The 17,355-nt window shown below is 43.2% G+C and overlaps 1 protein-coding gene across 18 annotated transcripts in view; it reads left to right on the top strand.

The window, feature by feature from the left end:
* The window catches only part of LOC105275603 (polypyrimidine tract-binding protein 1), a 350,912-nt gene that overhangs the window by 199,732 nt on the left and 133,825 nt on the right, over positions 1–17,355 (top strand). For 14 of the 18 annotated variants that reach the window (XM_026971636.1, XM_026971644.1, XM_026971643.1 and 11 more), the window contains one exon: positions 3,385–3,438. The exons of the other annotated variants lie outside the window; for them this stretch is intronic. In XM_026971636.1, the coding sequence (XP_026827437.1) occupies positions 3,385–3,438 (54 nt within the window). The remainder of the gene's footprint in view (positions 1–3,384; positions 3,439–17,355) is intronic. 18 annotated transcript variants of the gene reach the window in all.

Genomic DNA, 17,355 nt, shown 5'->3' with positions numbered 1-17,355 from the left:
GCGGAAGGGTGCACCCTGCGAGGGTGTCAGCTCGCTTCTACGGCTGATCCGGCCGTTCTGTCCGTCAACCGACATCAATTAGTATCGCAAGATGTTCGTGACTATGTATACATATACTCTTGCAAACCGACACGTTCCATGGAAGCACGCATTAATCCCTTCCGTGTACGTACATGCGGCAGATTGGCGTTATCCGATGGATTTTTTTGCAGTTTCTTTGTAATGAGAAATATCGGGAGAAATTAATTCACAACTTTTCAATTTTCAACATTAAAGAACTCTTTTCGAGTAAATCTGAGATTACAACTTTGCCTAGGAATTAAACGAATTATAAAACTTCCGATAAGAGATAAGTCACTTGAAGTAAACTGAAGAGTTAAATTCTCTTGTTCGTTTACACCACTGACGCTCGATTAACTGAGACATCCTTCTCCCGGCTTACAATAAAATAGCAATAATAAACCCAGTGCAGTTTGAGTTAATGCGCAATCAAGCTCGTGCAGCTGCTATTAGAAGACGAAACATTAGCGCGAAACATTTTCACGTGTGACTTGTACGGGGCAGCGATCGGTAATGCAACCAGTGCACATACATAGAGTGCATGTATACATACATATATATGTAACCTACGTAAGCTCGACGTGTGTACTTGTGCACAAGCAAACGGGCTTAATTTCACAAAGACGTTCGCACACGTGCACGTTCGATCGCGCACGCATTAATTCGTAGATTGCCGTACGCTCGGTTGCGTAAATACGCGCAAACAGCAAGCCGAGGTTGCTGCTTCCGTTGGTTCCATCGACATCCCGCCGTCGCGTCTCCTTGGGGCGTCATTATCATCCATTTGCTAATACGCCAAGATAAATTGCCTTTCCGCCGTCGCAACGTCATCTGACACAAGTTTTCTTCCTAAACCTACCCGGCTCATCCTGGGTTCTCCTCGTCATCCTGCTCGCTCGCTCGGATCCGCCCAGGTTCGCCGACGCCCTCGCCCCCGGAAGGATACGGCATCGAGTTTCGCCCGTCGACCGTCGTCGAGGGGCAACAGACTGCTCGTATAAAAAGTGTTGTTGGTTGGAATTCGATCCGACGTTGGATTCACTCCTTAACGCGCGGTAAATGGAATTCCCCCGGCGACATCGCGCTTCCGAGATGGATGGCCTCGCGAAAGTGCGGGAAACACGCGTAATGGAGCACCACCCGGTCTCTCTCCCCCGACCCGCGTAAAATTGTTCCGTGGCGGATGTGTCGAACGTGTTTTGCCGTACGTTAATTCTGCGTTCTCGATTCGCCAGTTGCAAAAGAGATTTCTGTCGATCTAGAATGGCGCGGATCGAGATCAGTGCTGATCCCGCTTCACGCAGCCCTCTTAAGGAAAAATCACGCACGCTTCGGCGATATTGATCGATACTGCGCCGCCGATGTGCACGTAATGCGTGCAATTAAAAATTTCCACGAGACCTACTTCGTCCTAAGTTAACTGAATGCATTGCAGATAAAAAGCACACCGGGAACACGAAGGCTCGCCGTATCGATTCTGTGTCGAAGAGTATGCAGCGAGGCAGCCTTGCGTGGCGAGAAAAGAAAAGGCAGCCAATCGTCAAAGTCGCGTGTCGGGAATGGCAAAATGCCGCACATCGATCGATCCTCGGCATTTACGCAAACACTGTCCGAGTCGCGTCTAGCCGGGATTCCCGTGCCGTTCGTTCGCCACGGCGACTGCCTTGTCGGCGGATCTCTCGCGATTATCGCGTCTATTATTCCGCGTGCACGCGGACAATTCGCGCTTTACGATGTTCGAGAGATTCCGCGTTTTTTACAGGTTCCCCGAATTCCCATACGCTTCTCCTCTTCGGTTTTACGTGGGCACTCTCGACTTTACGCACGCCTGTAAACGTCGCGAGCGTGCGAGCTCATAAAGACGGATTAAATTATAAAAAATTTTACGATGTCTTGTTCATTTACCACCCCGGCGGAGGCGAGATAAGCCTTGCGTGCCCTGACATTTTTGCGCGGTATTTTAACGGCAGTTGCTGACCGATGCAGATATTGCATGCGACGTGAAAATAAGTCCCGCGTCCCGCGCAACGACGAGCATAAGGCGGATTTTCGCGCTCGGTGAGCGGGAAATTAGGCTGTCCGTCACGAAACGAGGCAAACCATGACGCAACGCGTGCCTGATTTGGTCGATAGATTCGCTGGTCGACGTGTTAATCTGGCTATTAGGTGACGCGACCGAGATATCTCGCGCATTCAAACCGCGTGTGCCAGATGGCACGATCGAGATAGCTTGCCATGCATCTCACCAAGAATATCATCCATATTTGCTGAAAACCATCGCGTCCTGACAGAATGGGTCGTCGAACGAATCGAACTTTACCCCCTCGCTTTTATCTTTACGCAACCGTTTACACCGCTGTAACTCCTTCCAATGGTAACACTTCTTTTCTGCTTTTATTGGTAAATCTCTCTTTCCTTCTTTCTCTTTATCTCTTGGTTCTGAAACACAGTATTGCGCTTTAAAGATAAAAATTGCGCTTTAGTGATAACTGACCGCAAAAGATACAGCGAATATGTGTCGATGCTGTAATAAGTACGTGGCATAAGGAGCAGAAAAGTCTTTATTGGGGAGATTATAGATCCGATAACTCTTGCAGGATAATTCCATTAAATTCAATCGGGTTTCACATCTTCTATTGCGATGCTGCTTTGTTTCTGTGCTGTTTTGCAGGCAAAAACGATCGAACTGTACCGCTATGAAACGATCAGAATTGTAACTCGGGACCGATAATTAATCAAGTCTAACAGGAATGTAATTGTCGCGTTGATCGGTAGTCATGAGTTTGTCCGCAAAATCGCGCGTGCTATTCGGTGCGTCGCATAACTTCGAAAGAGCGGAATTTCGGGGTTGTGGAGTAGGAAAAACAGGATTTACCCTGCAAGCAGGAAAGAGGCAGATTGGTGGAACAATTGTGCTGGGATAACTTCGTTAAACATCGTAACTCGACTATAAGCCAATCCGAAACCGACGTTGCTCACGCAATGAAAACCGTATTGATGCAACAGTAGTCTCTAATGACGCGAAATTGCGTGTATAATAAAGTCATCCTCCATAACAATTTTGAAGCAAAGTTTGTCACACGAATCTTTTGATTGTAGTTGAGTTACATTGTTACCTACGTGGACATAAACATTAATACACGTACAATGAATCTTTATTATGCTTGTATACTTGTACATATTCCAACATCCAAATAATTGTTAAGGATTTCTATTTTTATCGCGATCGTACGTAATTACATAGATTACGCAGACAAGAAGCTCAAAGAAGCTCTTTGATCGATGCAAGAGTACTCATCTCTCCGTTTTTCTTTCTGTTTCCAGGTGAGTGTCCAGGAATTCCAGTACGCTCGCGGGACGGGCGCGTCCCTGACGATGGTAAGCCATAAAGCAATGTATACCGTCGTTTTATTCGCGCGTTAGCTACTGCCAAAAGGCTCTTCCCGGGACGATGTAGTCGTGAAGGATACGGGAAGAGGTCGTAATATCTCGCAGGCACACATCCGTCTTAATTAACGTCGCGATACATCTCGACTTTCGCCCGCCATCGCTGCCGTTGCATTCGGTTTAATATGCGCGGACTTACTCCTAATAATCTCGCCACGAAATTACGACGGACAAAAATTACAACGGGACCTCGTTTCTCGCCCCATCAGTTTCGTAATAATGCTACGTGCATGGCACTCACTTGGTAATCCCTGGAAATCATATGAATGAAAGGGACAGCATGGTGGTTTCGATTTATTTTATTTCAGCGATGCGAACATTCCGCTGATTATATGTGTCACGTTCGATATGCTTCTGCCGGTGTTCCTGCGTAATCCTTGTAATTCTCTGCTTGCGCGACATTAATTATCGCGAAATATATTGTTGAATATGTGCGTCGCTTTATAAAATTGTCGTCTCCTGTGTGCTCTGATTGTATGCAATGCGAATTTCGTAATTTTATAAATTTTTGACGTTCGGCTCGATCGGTGTCGCTCTTTAGTGCATTACGTATAAATGGCGATCCTATTGGGACAGTATAATGATCGCACACAGGCGAATCAATCATTACGCAGTAATAAATATTGGCATTTTACGTATTGAAAACAACAGTTGCTCACTACGGATATTTTCCATCGCTCATGCTACTTGCATATTAAACCGATCTAATGCGTCAATATAACGTGAGCACAACCGAATATTACACATTCATCCACGTCGCAATGCTTTTATTAAGCATGCTCTCTCCCCCTGGCGCGACGAATCGCCACTCGTGCGCCACACAATTTTCATAAAACGCGGAAAGATTTCGCGGCGTTAATCAAACACGACGGCTTAATTAATTAAACTTTTATGGAAACGCCGTGTAAACAGCAAAGCTATTCCCGCTTCGTGTCGCTCTGTGGATAACCGGGGGAAAAACAAAACCAAGGATGGTCATTGAATGAAAATAAAATGGAAACCGTTTCACCGTTAAGGTCTCTCCCTATGCATTTCCAAGCGTGCGAGCGTGCACGACGACCGAGTAGCGTGGTTTCGGTTACTGCTGGTTCCAACGTTAGCTTTTATATCCACTCGGAACGAGCCTGAATAAGCTTTCCATAACATTAGTACCTTGCGACGAAAAAAACGACGATGAAAAAGGCGAGATACAGCTTCGTGAAAAATCGTTAAGACAACGGCGCGCGAGCGTGTACGTAAGCGTATTGCGGCTAACGAAATTGCTCTATCGACACATATGAAACATCAAATATAATTACGGGAGAATTTCGTCCGCAGGAGGGAAACCTCTTTGTTTGATCGTTCGCTTGTCTTATTTTTTTATCGTTGCTTCGGCAATCTTTACTGAAATAAGAGACGTTACGTAGGCGCGACAGTGACGAATGTGTTTGTATATCGCCAAGTTGTTCGTCGGGGGTGGCGCGTAATGCGCAAAAGAGTGTTGCGAGTGGATGACATGATGGTCGGTGGTTATGACATACACATCAAACAGAGGGCAGGAAATCTACGTTAATATCGGGAAGGAAGAAGACTAGATTTTCGGCGACATGTTGATCCAATCTTTTTTGTGTTTGCGTGACACTTTGGGGTCACTCGTTAGCCGATTTATGAACAGATGACCTTAAAGCAGATAGAGAAAACTTTCAACAGGACATTCTAATTTTATTTCTCTTTCGATCTGCTTGCATAGATAATATATTATTGGAACGGGAGAATGGATCGTGGATATTTAGATTAATGGATATTTACTCGCTACGAAGTATTCTGCTGCAACAAATGCAACATATTGCAAGAGAGAAAAAGAGAGAAAGAACAAAACTCACAGGGAAGAAAAAACATTTCGGCTCTTTTAATCGATTTTGAATCGATCACACGTGAGGCTCGATCGTTTGATTTTCACGCCGTACATTTATTATTGTACATTTTATCGTATTCAAATAAAACGAAACGCTCGAAGGAATGAACTTTTCGTTCGTGCCGCAGATTTCGAGAAACGTGGTTGATCGAGTCTGGAAGAATATAACAAAGCAAGAGAATGACGAATAACTCATAAGATATTCATATTGTAGCTTTCTCATATACAGTTTCTAAGAGCTCATCCGTCTCGTTCCAGATGGCTTCATGTTTCCACCGTATCATTGCATGCACGGTACGTTACACAACGGCCATAACGATCGCGATTGTTTCAGAATACTGTGCCCTTACGACATACGTCGACAGCGCGACGCAACTGCGACGTCATGACGCATCGGCTTATCTTTATTCCGCGCGTAAACTTGCGGGAGCACGGTTCTTATCAACGAGTAAGCCTCCAGGTATCGTTAGAGCGCAACATGCTCCCGGCATGCTGGCGAACAAGCTGACCATTAGCATTTATTCCTCCGTTACAGAACGCGCCAACTCTCTTTCCCATCTCATTACCGGAAGTTCCTCCGTGTTTCGAGAAATTATCGCGGATGCCTTGGGGCGTTTTCATCCCTGGCATCGCGCGGCCTCACGCATTACATGGTGTCCTAAGTCTTCTTTTATTTATTCCTGTCGATTGTTCTTACTCCGGAGATGTTAAATCTTTACTTGTCAAAAGACAAGTTTCGATGGCATGTATGTGTTTTCATTTGTTTTATTGTAAATACACTGCGATTGTGGCGAGATCAATTTTAGTCATGGTAATAATCTTGCGCATTACAGATGGAAGGTTAATACCGTCAATCCGGCGTACTAAATAACAATTATTTGCTAATGTGGATTATTAATGATATTGGCTGAAATCGGGATTTGATCGAAATAATCTGAATTAATGTTCGCAGTTGACAGCGACGTGCTTGCACACAATACTCTAATAAAATATTCACGCAACCCCCCGCGACCCAAAATTTATATCATCTGACCCGCATGCCGCGGGAAGACGTCTCTCATCTTCGGACGATTTCCTGCATGAAAACGCCTCTTTACCAAGTGTTTCCCCTGTGAAGCCGAGCCGTTCTTCTCTCATCGCTTTCGCCTTTGTGTCGCGAGCTTACGTTGTTCCTCAGGACATCAAAGCTTGCGTGGGGCTTGGCGGTTTCTCGCTCTCGCGATTTCCTGGCCGGCGAATTTCCCGAGAACGTGACGTACGAAAATCGCTTCACCGGGCGAATCCTTAGCCCGATACTTATCTGGGGCTCGTGGCCCTTTAACCAACTCGTCGCTTCCAGCGAGTGAGCAGCTTCAAGGGATGCCGCGAATGTATCACAATTTTGTCAGATTCCACATAGAAAATATTTTGGAATCTATTATAATTGGAATTTAGTTCGATAATCAGCTATCGTAAAATATCTTAATTTACCTCGCACACATGCGTTAATATTTCTTAAAATAACTTCTTAAAATAATTTCTTAAGCTTCTCTTCTGCGGTATGCGAATGCATTTTCTAAACATATATTCCTTAATTTTTTTTATTAATTTCCTCATTTATTCGTGCCACGCATCCTACGTTTGTTGTTCCCGTTCGTAATATTGCGGAGAGCAGAGCGCTACATTGTATGATAGATTACTTTTACCCGCACGCTGGCTGCTGCTGCCATTGAGCGGCTCAGCCGCGAATACGTCACTTTGCCGCGAAAATAGATTCCGCACGATTCGCGGAACGGAAATACTATTCGTCGGCATTGGAAGCGCATAGAGGTACCAGAAGTGGGAACGCAGAAGATCGGGAACCATCATCCTAAAGCTATGTACGTAGAGGTAGATACAGAGAATGCTAGCCGGAAGCAACGGAAACAAGTAACAGAATATTATTTTCTTAATTTCTTGGCAATTGAAGGACTTAAGCTTTATGCACTACAAAAAGTGTATTATAGAATAAAAATTAATAAAGAATTGACAAAAGGGCAATTTTTTATAGAATTAATCTTGGGATAATTCAGGTAATAATCGGAGCATTAGAAGACTGCATTGTTAAAACACCTGTAGCATTAAATACATCAAAAGTTAGCAAGGCTTCCTGAGATTTTCGTTGAAGAAAGTCTCCAGATTTATTCAAAGATTTAACTCACGAATCGGTTTTCACATTGACATTTCCACCGACGCCTCATATGGGTGCGCGTGTCACCCTGAATCTCCTTCGTGTCTCAGTCAGTAGAGAGGGTGACTCGATCTTTCGAGCGGCACGACTCAATTACCATCTCTGTGACGCGTGAAAATAGCTCACCACCATCGTTCCTCCCTTTTTCCATCCTTCTACTACCGTTCGCTTTTCCACGCTAAGTCACGAGCACGCCCTATTACACTCCGTTGCATCCGCTCGTGGTGCTCGTCGATTCGCATTTTTCACTATCAAGCACGAATCAAAGCCTTACCATCACTTCCCACGTTCGATGGATGATCCGGTTTTCCCGATTCTAACGTGGATTAACAATTCGTGATTTATGGTTACCGCTCGATACTTTTATGTGGCACACGATCGCACGTGGTGCACGTTGGTTAAATTAACGCTTCCTCCTTTGTGACGCGAATTAACAATTCGTGATTTATCATTACCGTTCATTATATACAGTAATCCTTCATAGATAATTTTGTGCACGCGTAATATGGCTTTACTGTTTTCTCTTTGTAATGCGAATTAACAATATCAATTATTACTCATTTTACATTAATTATAATACTAGCATGATGCGATTTGCGATTATTGAAGCTAAATTGTCACAAATTTATATTACTTATTATATTTATACTCTTACGAATCAACAGTTGACATCAACAAAATCAATGTGTTATTTGTAATTACAAATTACGCATTTTTTTCAAAATAATCTTATTCCACATGAAATAGTCATCGCTTTATAACGCTCTCTTCGTTGATCTCGTTGAAGGAAGAAAAAAATCAAACGAAATCACTTCGTGTCAACTATGTAAGACGACTGTGCAAAATAACAGCCGCAACGGTTTGTTAAAAAAATAACGTTGCGTTTTCTTTCCACTAGAGCAATCATCGTGCTTCGTCGCTTCATAAATGGGACATTGTTGCGAGGAGAGTATCATAAAACGACCGTTGCGTAAAATCTGTCCTTCGCAAGACACCGCGCACTTCCGCCACGTAAAATCCGGATAACTGTGAGATGTCTCTTGTTGTCCGTGCATGCACAAACCATTTGGTAGTCAGCCGTCCTAGTCTGGACGTCGTTGATGATGTTAATGAAATGAAGTTCCGGATGAAGATTAGTCATTTGTAATCTCGACGCTTCACCGCAAGCTCCGTCGCGTCGCAGCGCGAATCAGATTTTAACTCTCTCGTGGCTCCCCTGGGTAACTTCCCGCTTACTTTACAAGCTTGAAATGTCTCTTGATGACGTCTGCGGTAAATGTCGCACGTACATTTCTCTTTGAGAAACACCGTGCGGCGATTAAATTAAAAAATTCTTACATTAATGTTCATTTCAACGTGCGCCGTAAGTTACAGTTTCCTCGTTACGTCGTTTTTTTATAAGAGCACGGATTTTTTTATTTAATCCGGTTAGTCGCTGTTGTGATATGTCCGATAAAATAACTTCTTCCTTTTCGAAAGAATGCTTAATGCACAGCGCACGTGTCCTTCGTGAGACGAGAGTCTGCCCTTCGGGCGATGGAAAGAATTACGCACATCCGGTATGTTCGAATCTCAAAGTTCCGGGTGAAGCCGGGATTTCGAGGATCGAGCTGCATGGTATTGCACAGATCGAGACAGATAAAGTGAATTTCTCGGGGTTAGAGGGCACGGCGGAGCGGGGGGACCGAGAGGCAGGCGGAGAGGGCGCGAGGAGGAATAAGGGAGGATAGCCGGGCGCCGATCGGAGCTCGAACACGTAACCGCCATGTTATCTATTAGCTCTCCGCGTGATAAACGATTCGCTTCCTTCCACACGAACTTCGCACGTAAATCGCCTGGAAAAGGATAAGCCCCCTGCATGGAGCTCGCCCGGTACACTCTGACCTCGCACCGCCGATTTCCCGATCTGCTTTTTTTAAACGCCGCACACTCTCGTTCTCTCTTCGAGTCTCGCCGAATCTCATCGTTCTCCCATTCTCTCTTTCCCGAAAGTTTATCCGCGCACAAATAGAAACTCGTGATACTTTGTATGTCCCGTGTGTCTATTCTTTTTGAATCTTATATGTTATTATATAAAATATACTCTTTATATTGATTATAAAATGAAAATTAAATGAACAGTTTTATTTTTCGCACTCATCGTGTTTTCTGAGATGGTGATCAATTAATTTCTCACTTTGAGAATAATTTGGGATACACGTGTTTGAGGTTGCCGCGGGACAGTGTGTGACTTAAATTGAGAAGCGCAAGTTATAACGCGCCAATTACACAGGGTAATTCTGGCGAACGCGAACCGTGCCAAATTTATTTTCGCATAACGTGTCACGACGCTTTCGCGTCCGTCACGGCAAGGAAACGGCGAGTTGATCATCGTTTTGCGTAAAACAGAAAAAAGGAGCAGAACGGCTCTTTGAATTCTCGCTTCAAAGAGGATCAAGAACGCGATGATGACGTCACATGGGCAATCCACTTCCGGCCTCATTTAGTAAATCGACTGGCCAACCAAAGGAATGAGTTTCAAGAGGGTCGAGCAATAAATATATCCGTTTATAGGCGTCTAGAGGAGTTCCGCGAGTCATCAGAAACTCGAGACTCCGTATTTCCGGTGGAGTCCAATGAAATAGGACTTGGAGTTTGTCCCCGTGGATCTCACGTTGCTGTCTTCGTCAACGAGAAGAGAAAGAGAGCGAAACAGAAAAGCAAAGAAACAGAGAGAGAGAGAGAGAGAAGAGAGAGGGTGAGGAATCAAAAGTAGGAGTGTCGAGGTTTGTTAACAACCCTGAGGGTCGCTCTCGAGATCCCATAGGCCCTTCGTGATTTTCCAATATTAGCGGAAAACGTCTGTCGCTCAGCCAACTCGTCACCGTCTTCTTAAACAGGTCTTTGATCTCGATATTTGCAAATATTTGCGATGCTGATCGAAGAAACATCGTGATCGTATTATGCACGCGGCGGAAAATCGGGATATTTAATTAATGATGTGTATATAAATATCAGTGGAGATAAACGTCAATCTTCTTTCTCTCTATATATATGTATATATATATCTTCTCTCTCTCTTTCCTTTCTTTCTCTTGTGAGAAGGAGAAAAGTAGATACTTTGTTATTAAACGCGGAAGTCTGTTTAAAGTATGCTACGCACGGCCGCATCCGCCTGGCATAGTTTGTTAATAGAAACTTCTAAGCGTCTCGTGCAAAATTCATTTTTGCGGCCGATTGGTAAAGCAGCTTTCGTCAGGACATCAATTATTAAAGTTCGAGCTTAACGTTAATAGGATATTATATTATATGGAACATGGAGAGAAAAGAGAGACACAGAACGAAATAGAAATAAATTAAACGAACCTTTGATTTTCGGGAGATCGCAATTACAGTAATGGAAGGAATACTAATATTTTCTCCTTTTTGCTACCTGTTTATATATGTGTTTATTCAATAGCAAGATATATTGTTGTGCAAAATACATTTGTTTTTGAGGAAAAGCTATTTTTACTACAATCATTTTCTAGTGAAGAGAATGATTAATTTTGTACTATTATTTTTTCATTTACAAAAATAATAAGCGGGACTCTCCGCAAAGCGTATCCGAGAGGATTATGGATCAGATTCATGGAGAAGCTGAGTTCCTCCATTTAGACGGGGATTGGAACTATCAGAGGGGCTACCGGATGCGCTCTAAAACCTGTACTTGGTTGTATGTTGCATCACCCTCGTCGCACGGAAGGTATTTATCATCCGAAGAAGATAAAAGTTATTTTGCACCGAACATGCTCCCTTTTCTATACTCCAATGGTATTGTCCGCTCCCAAACACTTTAGCTCTGGCTTCAAAAGCGTTCGACGGGAGCGCGATGACCTTAAACTCCCTTAAAATCAACCCTCGACCCCAGCTAGCACCCTCTCTACTAGATAGATCTTTTTTGCTTGGCAAACGGAATGTGGTATGATGAAACATTCATGTTTAAGGGTTATTCCCAAGATATAACAAATATATAATGAAATTCTTATCCCTGGAATAGTTTGATGATCCCTCCGTAGTAGAAATTTAGTTTGTTTATCGGAAGCTTTTGTATTTCAATTTTTAGCATTAAATATTCGACAGAGATGTAGTTACATTTGATTAATTTAAAGTTTTCTCAAAGATAATAAATTTATATTATATGACGAACAAATTGAAGAATCAAATTCCTTGTTAATAACATATTGTACTTCCGGTTTTCATCTGCTTTGATTCACTCGTCACTCGGCCGCCGTGAAGGATACACGGTGCAGACAGGCATCCCAGTCTGGTTTCCTCTCGTTCTGCCTCGATTCCTCTGGCATTCACTCTCGTCAGACGCGCGAGGTGTGCCCCAAAAAGATAACCGTGCACAGTGCTCAGTTTCTGGTTAACTGTAGACGTCATGCGAACGAGGCTAGCATGATATTACGGCTCCTCTAGATAAGGAGACAATGATAGGGACAGACAGACACAGAGACATCTAAGAATTTAAAAATGTACACAGTTGAATCTAGTATATATAAAAACATATTAACAAAATCAATCGAATAATAAGGAATCTAAATTGAGTTCTCTTAATAAATTATCGATTCTTTCATTTGCGAGCCTCGGAATTATAACACAATAACGCAGATCGCACGTAACAGTTTTACCGTTAAGATCTATGAATAGAGCAAATAGCCAAAACTGAGGAGGAGAACTGAAGAAACGGAGACGAGAGTAACAGAGTGAAAAGGAAAAAAGCTGCTTGGACTATTGTTCTTCATATGCTTCGGGGAAGGTCGAGCAGCTCCTCGTGCTTTTACCTCGATAACGTCGCTTGCGTCGGGGCGTTAAAATAGCCGCTTTTAAACGAAAATGAAAGCGGTTCACCCGCTGTTAGTTGCATCAGGGTCAACTGCAAAATGGCGAGCGACGTTGTTGCAACGACGTTAGACGCCGGTACTCAACGACTCGTTATACCCTCGCCGCAATTGAGTGATATCATCGCGAATTTAATTTGAATGCCTCGTGTGATCCTTCATCGAAGAAACAGCTGCAACCGGTTATGACCTCGTTGGTCGCGGATCCTATTCTAAAAAAGGCGTGTTAACTTCGTGAAGTTCTTTTTTATCGAATATTGAGGCCTCTTTTTCGCGACGCTGATTGGTTCTCTCGCTTGGCTCGAACTTCGTGTGACTTGAACTTCGTATTGCGAATGTCAGAATGTCATAGTGGCTGTCAGTGCGGTTATATTGACAATTTTGTTTATTATATTATTTTTATTTTTATTTTTTTTTATCTTTTATTTTACTTATAGCGCGCGTAGCGCGCGCCTGTGTGCTAGTTTAATAAAACGCCCCTGTTCAGATCTCTTATTCTCGATTATGCGGATTTCAATAAACTTCCAGATTGGGAAAGACACATGCGGATGTTTGTATTCGAAAATATGTAAAGGATATGTAACAATCATTTTACAACAGATTCAGTCACACAGATTCCTTGATGATTTGTTTCTATGCATTCATTTAATAAGAAACTTTATTGCGGACTTTCAGGCTTCAATGATTGATATTTTGGTACAACTTGTACATTATGTTTGTCTATGCGTTCCATCATTATTGCGTTATCGTTGGCGATGCGTTTTGATCGATTTGTACATGTCGATCGATTTTCCCTCAACGGATTGCCACTCCTATTTATCCGATCTGATCTGAAGGATACCTCAGTGCGGGTTCATTCGTCTTCCTGATCCCATTACTGCTGCCAGTTAGTCATTCTCGTTTCTCCTCAATCTCCATGACGTATATAAGTTCTGCGCTCCTGCAGTATTTTACAAATCGCTCGTAAATCTTTTTCCAACGGTCGCCCCGATCCTTTAACGCGGCAACTTGTTGCCGTGTGCATAATAGGCGCCGTTATCTTTGCCGATAACCGCTATGCTGAACACATCTATTTTTTTAAGTTCGCAATTCCGCATCTGGGTATTTCGCTAAGCTACGAGATATCGCTTCTAAAATAAAGTTTGAAACGGTTTCGCGAGACGCAACTTTTTTTTTCATGATTATAGCTGGCAGTTTCATCAGGGCTAGGCTTCGCTAAGAATATAAAAGCAATATAAAAGAATATAAAAATATATCGTTTACCTTTATTAATTAAAAAAAGAAAAGAAAGGAGAAAGTTCAGCCCTTTCGCTTAAACGTCTCGCGATCCTCTGGGGAGTCGTATGTCGTAATTTAATAGACCACGATATAACAAATGAGGAAGAAATTCATCAAGACACCGCGGCTAGAAATAGCTTTTGGTCTCTATAAGCGCATTGCGGTAACATTTAAAGACTCCAATTGTGCGTTGCACGAATAAACACTTGATTACACTTGACGCAGTAATTTTTGAAATATGCACGCGTGTCTTTATTTTATTCATACCGCGTTTCGCAGTTGCATACATTATCGTTGTGTTGCGTCGCCGGCGACTTTTGACCTTCTCTATAGGGAATCTACATCGTTCATTCGTTACGCAGGATTAATTTCCATATGATAGCAGAACAAGATCTCACGATAAAATGCCGTGATGTGATACGTAGGCGTATGAAACGCGCGCTATGGTAATACTGTTTGAAGAATACTTATGCAGACTGTAGGATTTCAGAATGGATCATCCGTTATAGATAACACGTCAAAGAAGTTTAGTAGAAGGGGAACGCGCGTGGTGATATTGCGGGAGATAGGGGATGTTATTATTAAAGAATCAAGATAATGGGGAGATTAACCGAGGGAACAGCGCGCAAAATGTTACGCGTCCCACACAATAATCCCGCATCCGGTTATTTCCGCGTCGCGTTACGTTAGATTAATTAAATCCCCCCGCGATTAATTGGCGTTCATCCATACATCCGGAGATGCGTGTAATAAAATTTACCGGCGCGATAAATTGCCCGACGTTGTTTGCATAATTACGCGTTGTCCGCGGAATGAAGTTTCGGCGAATCGGAAATTTTGGTGGAGGTTTCGGAATTTATCATTGAGAAAACTGGTTCAGCTTATCTCAACGATCGGTCGGTAAATGAACATGCATGAGGATTCATTCCGCGAGAACTTTTTCTTCGAGTATGCAAGTACGTGTGCAAAAGCGAACATGATTCCGTCTAATCCAGATGCGAATTGTACTACTGAACGGAAGGACGATGGTCGAGAACGGGAAATATTAATGCGCTCATTAGCCTATGCTTCATATGCATGGCATGAAAATTCGTCGTTAATTATGTAACGAGCCGCTCGTTCGCGAAATCGGACAAAATGAGCCGGCGAATCTATTATCATAAACGGTAATCGACTATATATACCCGCGGCCGCGATGAAACGGATGTAATCGGGAGTCCCATCATTTTCGCCATCCGCGAGAATGTTACTTGTTGGTAAAGGTGCTAAACCGTTCCCGTGAATTCGGATTCGATGGATGGCAAATCAATAGAGCAGTCTTCATTACGCGACATTAATTGTTCTTCGGTCGGAAAGTGACCCGAATATTTCGATTTTTGTATTGAATCGAAAATTGTTCCAGGACATCGCACAATGCACGTGCAATGCAATAAATCATGTCTTGCAAATTCACCATTAGTACATGGTACGTCCAACATCTTTCGCGACTCGTGAAAGGTCGTCGTATTTAACCCGGCTCGCAATTAAGCGAGCGCCTAGCGTTACCAACAATTCTAACGAAACGCGGATTTTCGTCGAGCGCGATGATGCCCTTGTCTGAGGAATGGTCTGAAAAAAGAAGCCACGGTCGGCGCTGCACTTCGCGCCAGATTTGTTGTTTCTTTTCTCCATCATCCCCCAACTCACCCTATTCCGCCAACCGTCTTCTGTTCTGTTTCTCTCTCTCTCTCTCTATTTTTTTTGTTTCTTCATCCATTCACATTAATCACTCCGGCGAGAAAGCGCGGGAACGGTCCTCCTCTCTTGCGCGCTCTCGCTTTCTCGTTTTGTTCTCGCGCGCGCTGTGTTGCAACTGCTACCTTAATGGGTTTCCCCGTCTGGAAACGAAGCGGCGGATTATGGGGCAAACCTATCAGAACCGCCGCGATAAACTTCGATAAGGTCGACTTAAATTACCGCAACTTGCTTTTCTTCCCCTGACGCGTTCGCGTCATTGTTCGTTTTTCTCCTCTTTTCTTGTTATACGTGGTTGTGGTCGAAAGGGGAAATTTAACATCCCGCTGCTATTGTTCCCTTTCCCGATTTATGCAAAGCGGGATGTCCAATTCAATATTTCAACTTCCTGTTACGTGCATTTACATTCATACGGTAAGGCTGATGTGGGAAAGCAGTATTCTGATTGCGGATATAACGGAACAAAGTTTCGAGGAAATTATTATTTGAAGATCACGTTATCGCATAAAAAATTAAAAACAATTACAAGCACACGAATTATATGAGTTATACGATTATGCGAAAATTCTCTTTCGGACTTTAACGCAGGCGACAGAATTTCAAGCGACAAATAGACATCCCAGTCGAGACCGAATATCGATAGGCAACGACGACGACGTGTTACCGCGCCGGTGACGAACCAATAGCATTGACGTGCCACTGCAGCTGCAGCGACGAACGTTTCGTCAGAGACCGATCGAAACGCGTGCGTTAAACACTGATCAAAACAACCGCGCTCAATCGGTGGGATTAACATTTATATTTATTTGTGGCCGTCACCCTCTGATTAACACCTGAGCATTTTCAATTACCTGGTTTGCGGGGACTAATGCATTGTCATCTAATTACGCGGTATTTCTGAATCGATCAACTTGTCCTGCGAAAGTAATTTCGCCGAAGTTTCTCGGTACAAAATCAGATGTTTTCATATTTTCAGAAAGTTCCGATTCCTGTTTGCGAAATTTTTATTGGAAAAATCAGACGTATCTCCACGACTTTTTTTTATTATGTAGCGCGTCGCGATACTTCGTTGAATGCGGCGAGATTATCGCGCCTGCTGCAATTTCTCACATCTCCGCAGCCTCGTTTCTTTTTTCTCGTAGTTCTTCCAACACCCTCACGAGTAATTGCACCCAAGAGAGACGTGCAAGCGTGGCCGGCGAGAAATTTAAATTGTCCGTCTCTGGCTACCGCCTTAAATTGCCGCCGTCGGTCTTCTTTCTTCGTTCATCTTGCCGTCTTCCCGAAATTTATCCGCATCACCTACGCGCAGCCGTGTGGATAAAAGAGCCGGAGATAAAAGATCGGGCTGAGAAGAGCTGATATCCGAGGGAAAATTATATCGCTGTAAAAATCGAATACAACACAAGGATGTGCAACGCGCGCGTGCGTGTCTCGGCACTCTCGTGCGCTGAATGGAGCTGTCGAGAAGGAACAACAGGGTATACAGAGTATCCTTGTATCCTTGAGGTCCGTATCTCGATGTTGTCAGGAAAACTGATTTGATTCTGAGTATATCTGGGCCGAGAATTGTTCATGATGAAAGCTGAGTTTTCGCATTTGCTAATGATGATAAATAATAAATGATTAACAGAAATATCTGTCAGAACTTTATGATACTTTATGACACGATGGATACATTACGATGAATGATAAGTAAAAATTATTATAATTTATAATTGTGCTTTAATGACTAATGAATCAACTACGGAAACATTTTAATATGGTTGTAAAATGAAACATATGGCAGGATTGGTGGAGACATCCATGAGTGCATTTCTGTGTACAGGGTGAGATGTCAGTAAAATGTCATGTTGGGCGTTATCCGCGAT

The sequence above is a fragment of the Ooceraea biroi genome, chromosome 8 (assembly GCF_003672135.1).
Source record: "Ooceraea biroi isolate clonal line C1 chromosome 8, Obir_v5.4, whole genome shotgun sequence".
Classification (NCBI taxonomy): domain Eukaryota; kingdom Metazoa; phylum Arthropoda; class Insecta; order Hymenoptera; family Formicidae; genus Ooceraea; species Ooceraea biroi.
The sequence above is the reverse complement of the archived record's forward strand: the minus strand, read 5'-3'. Positions and strand labels throughout refer to the sequence as shown.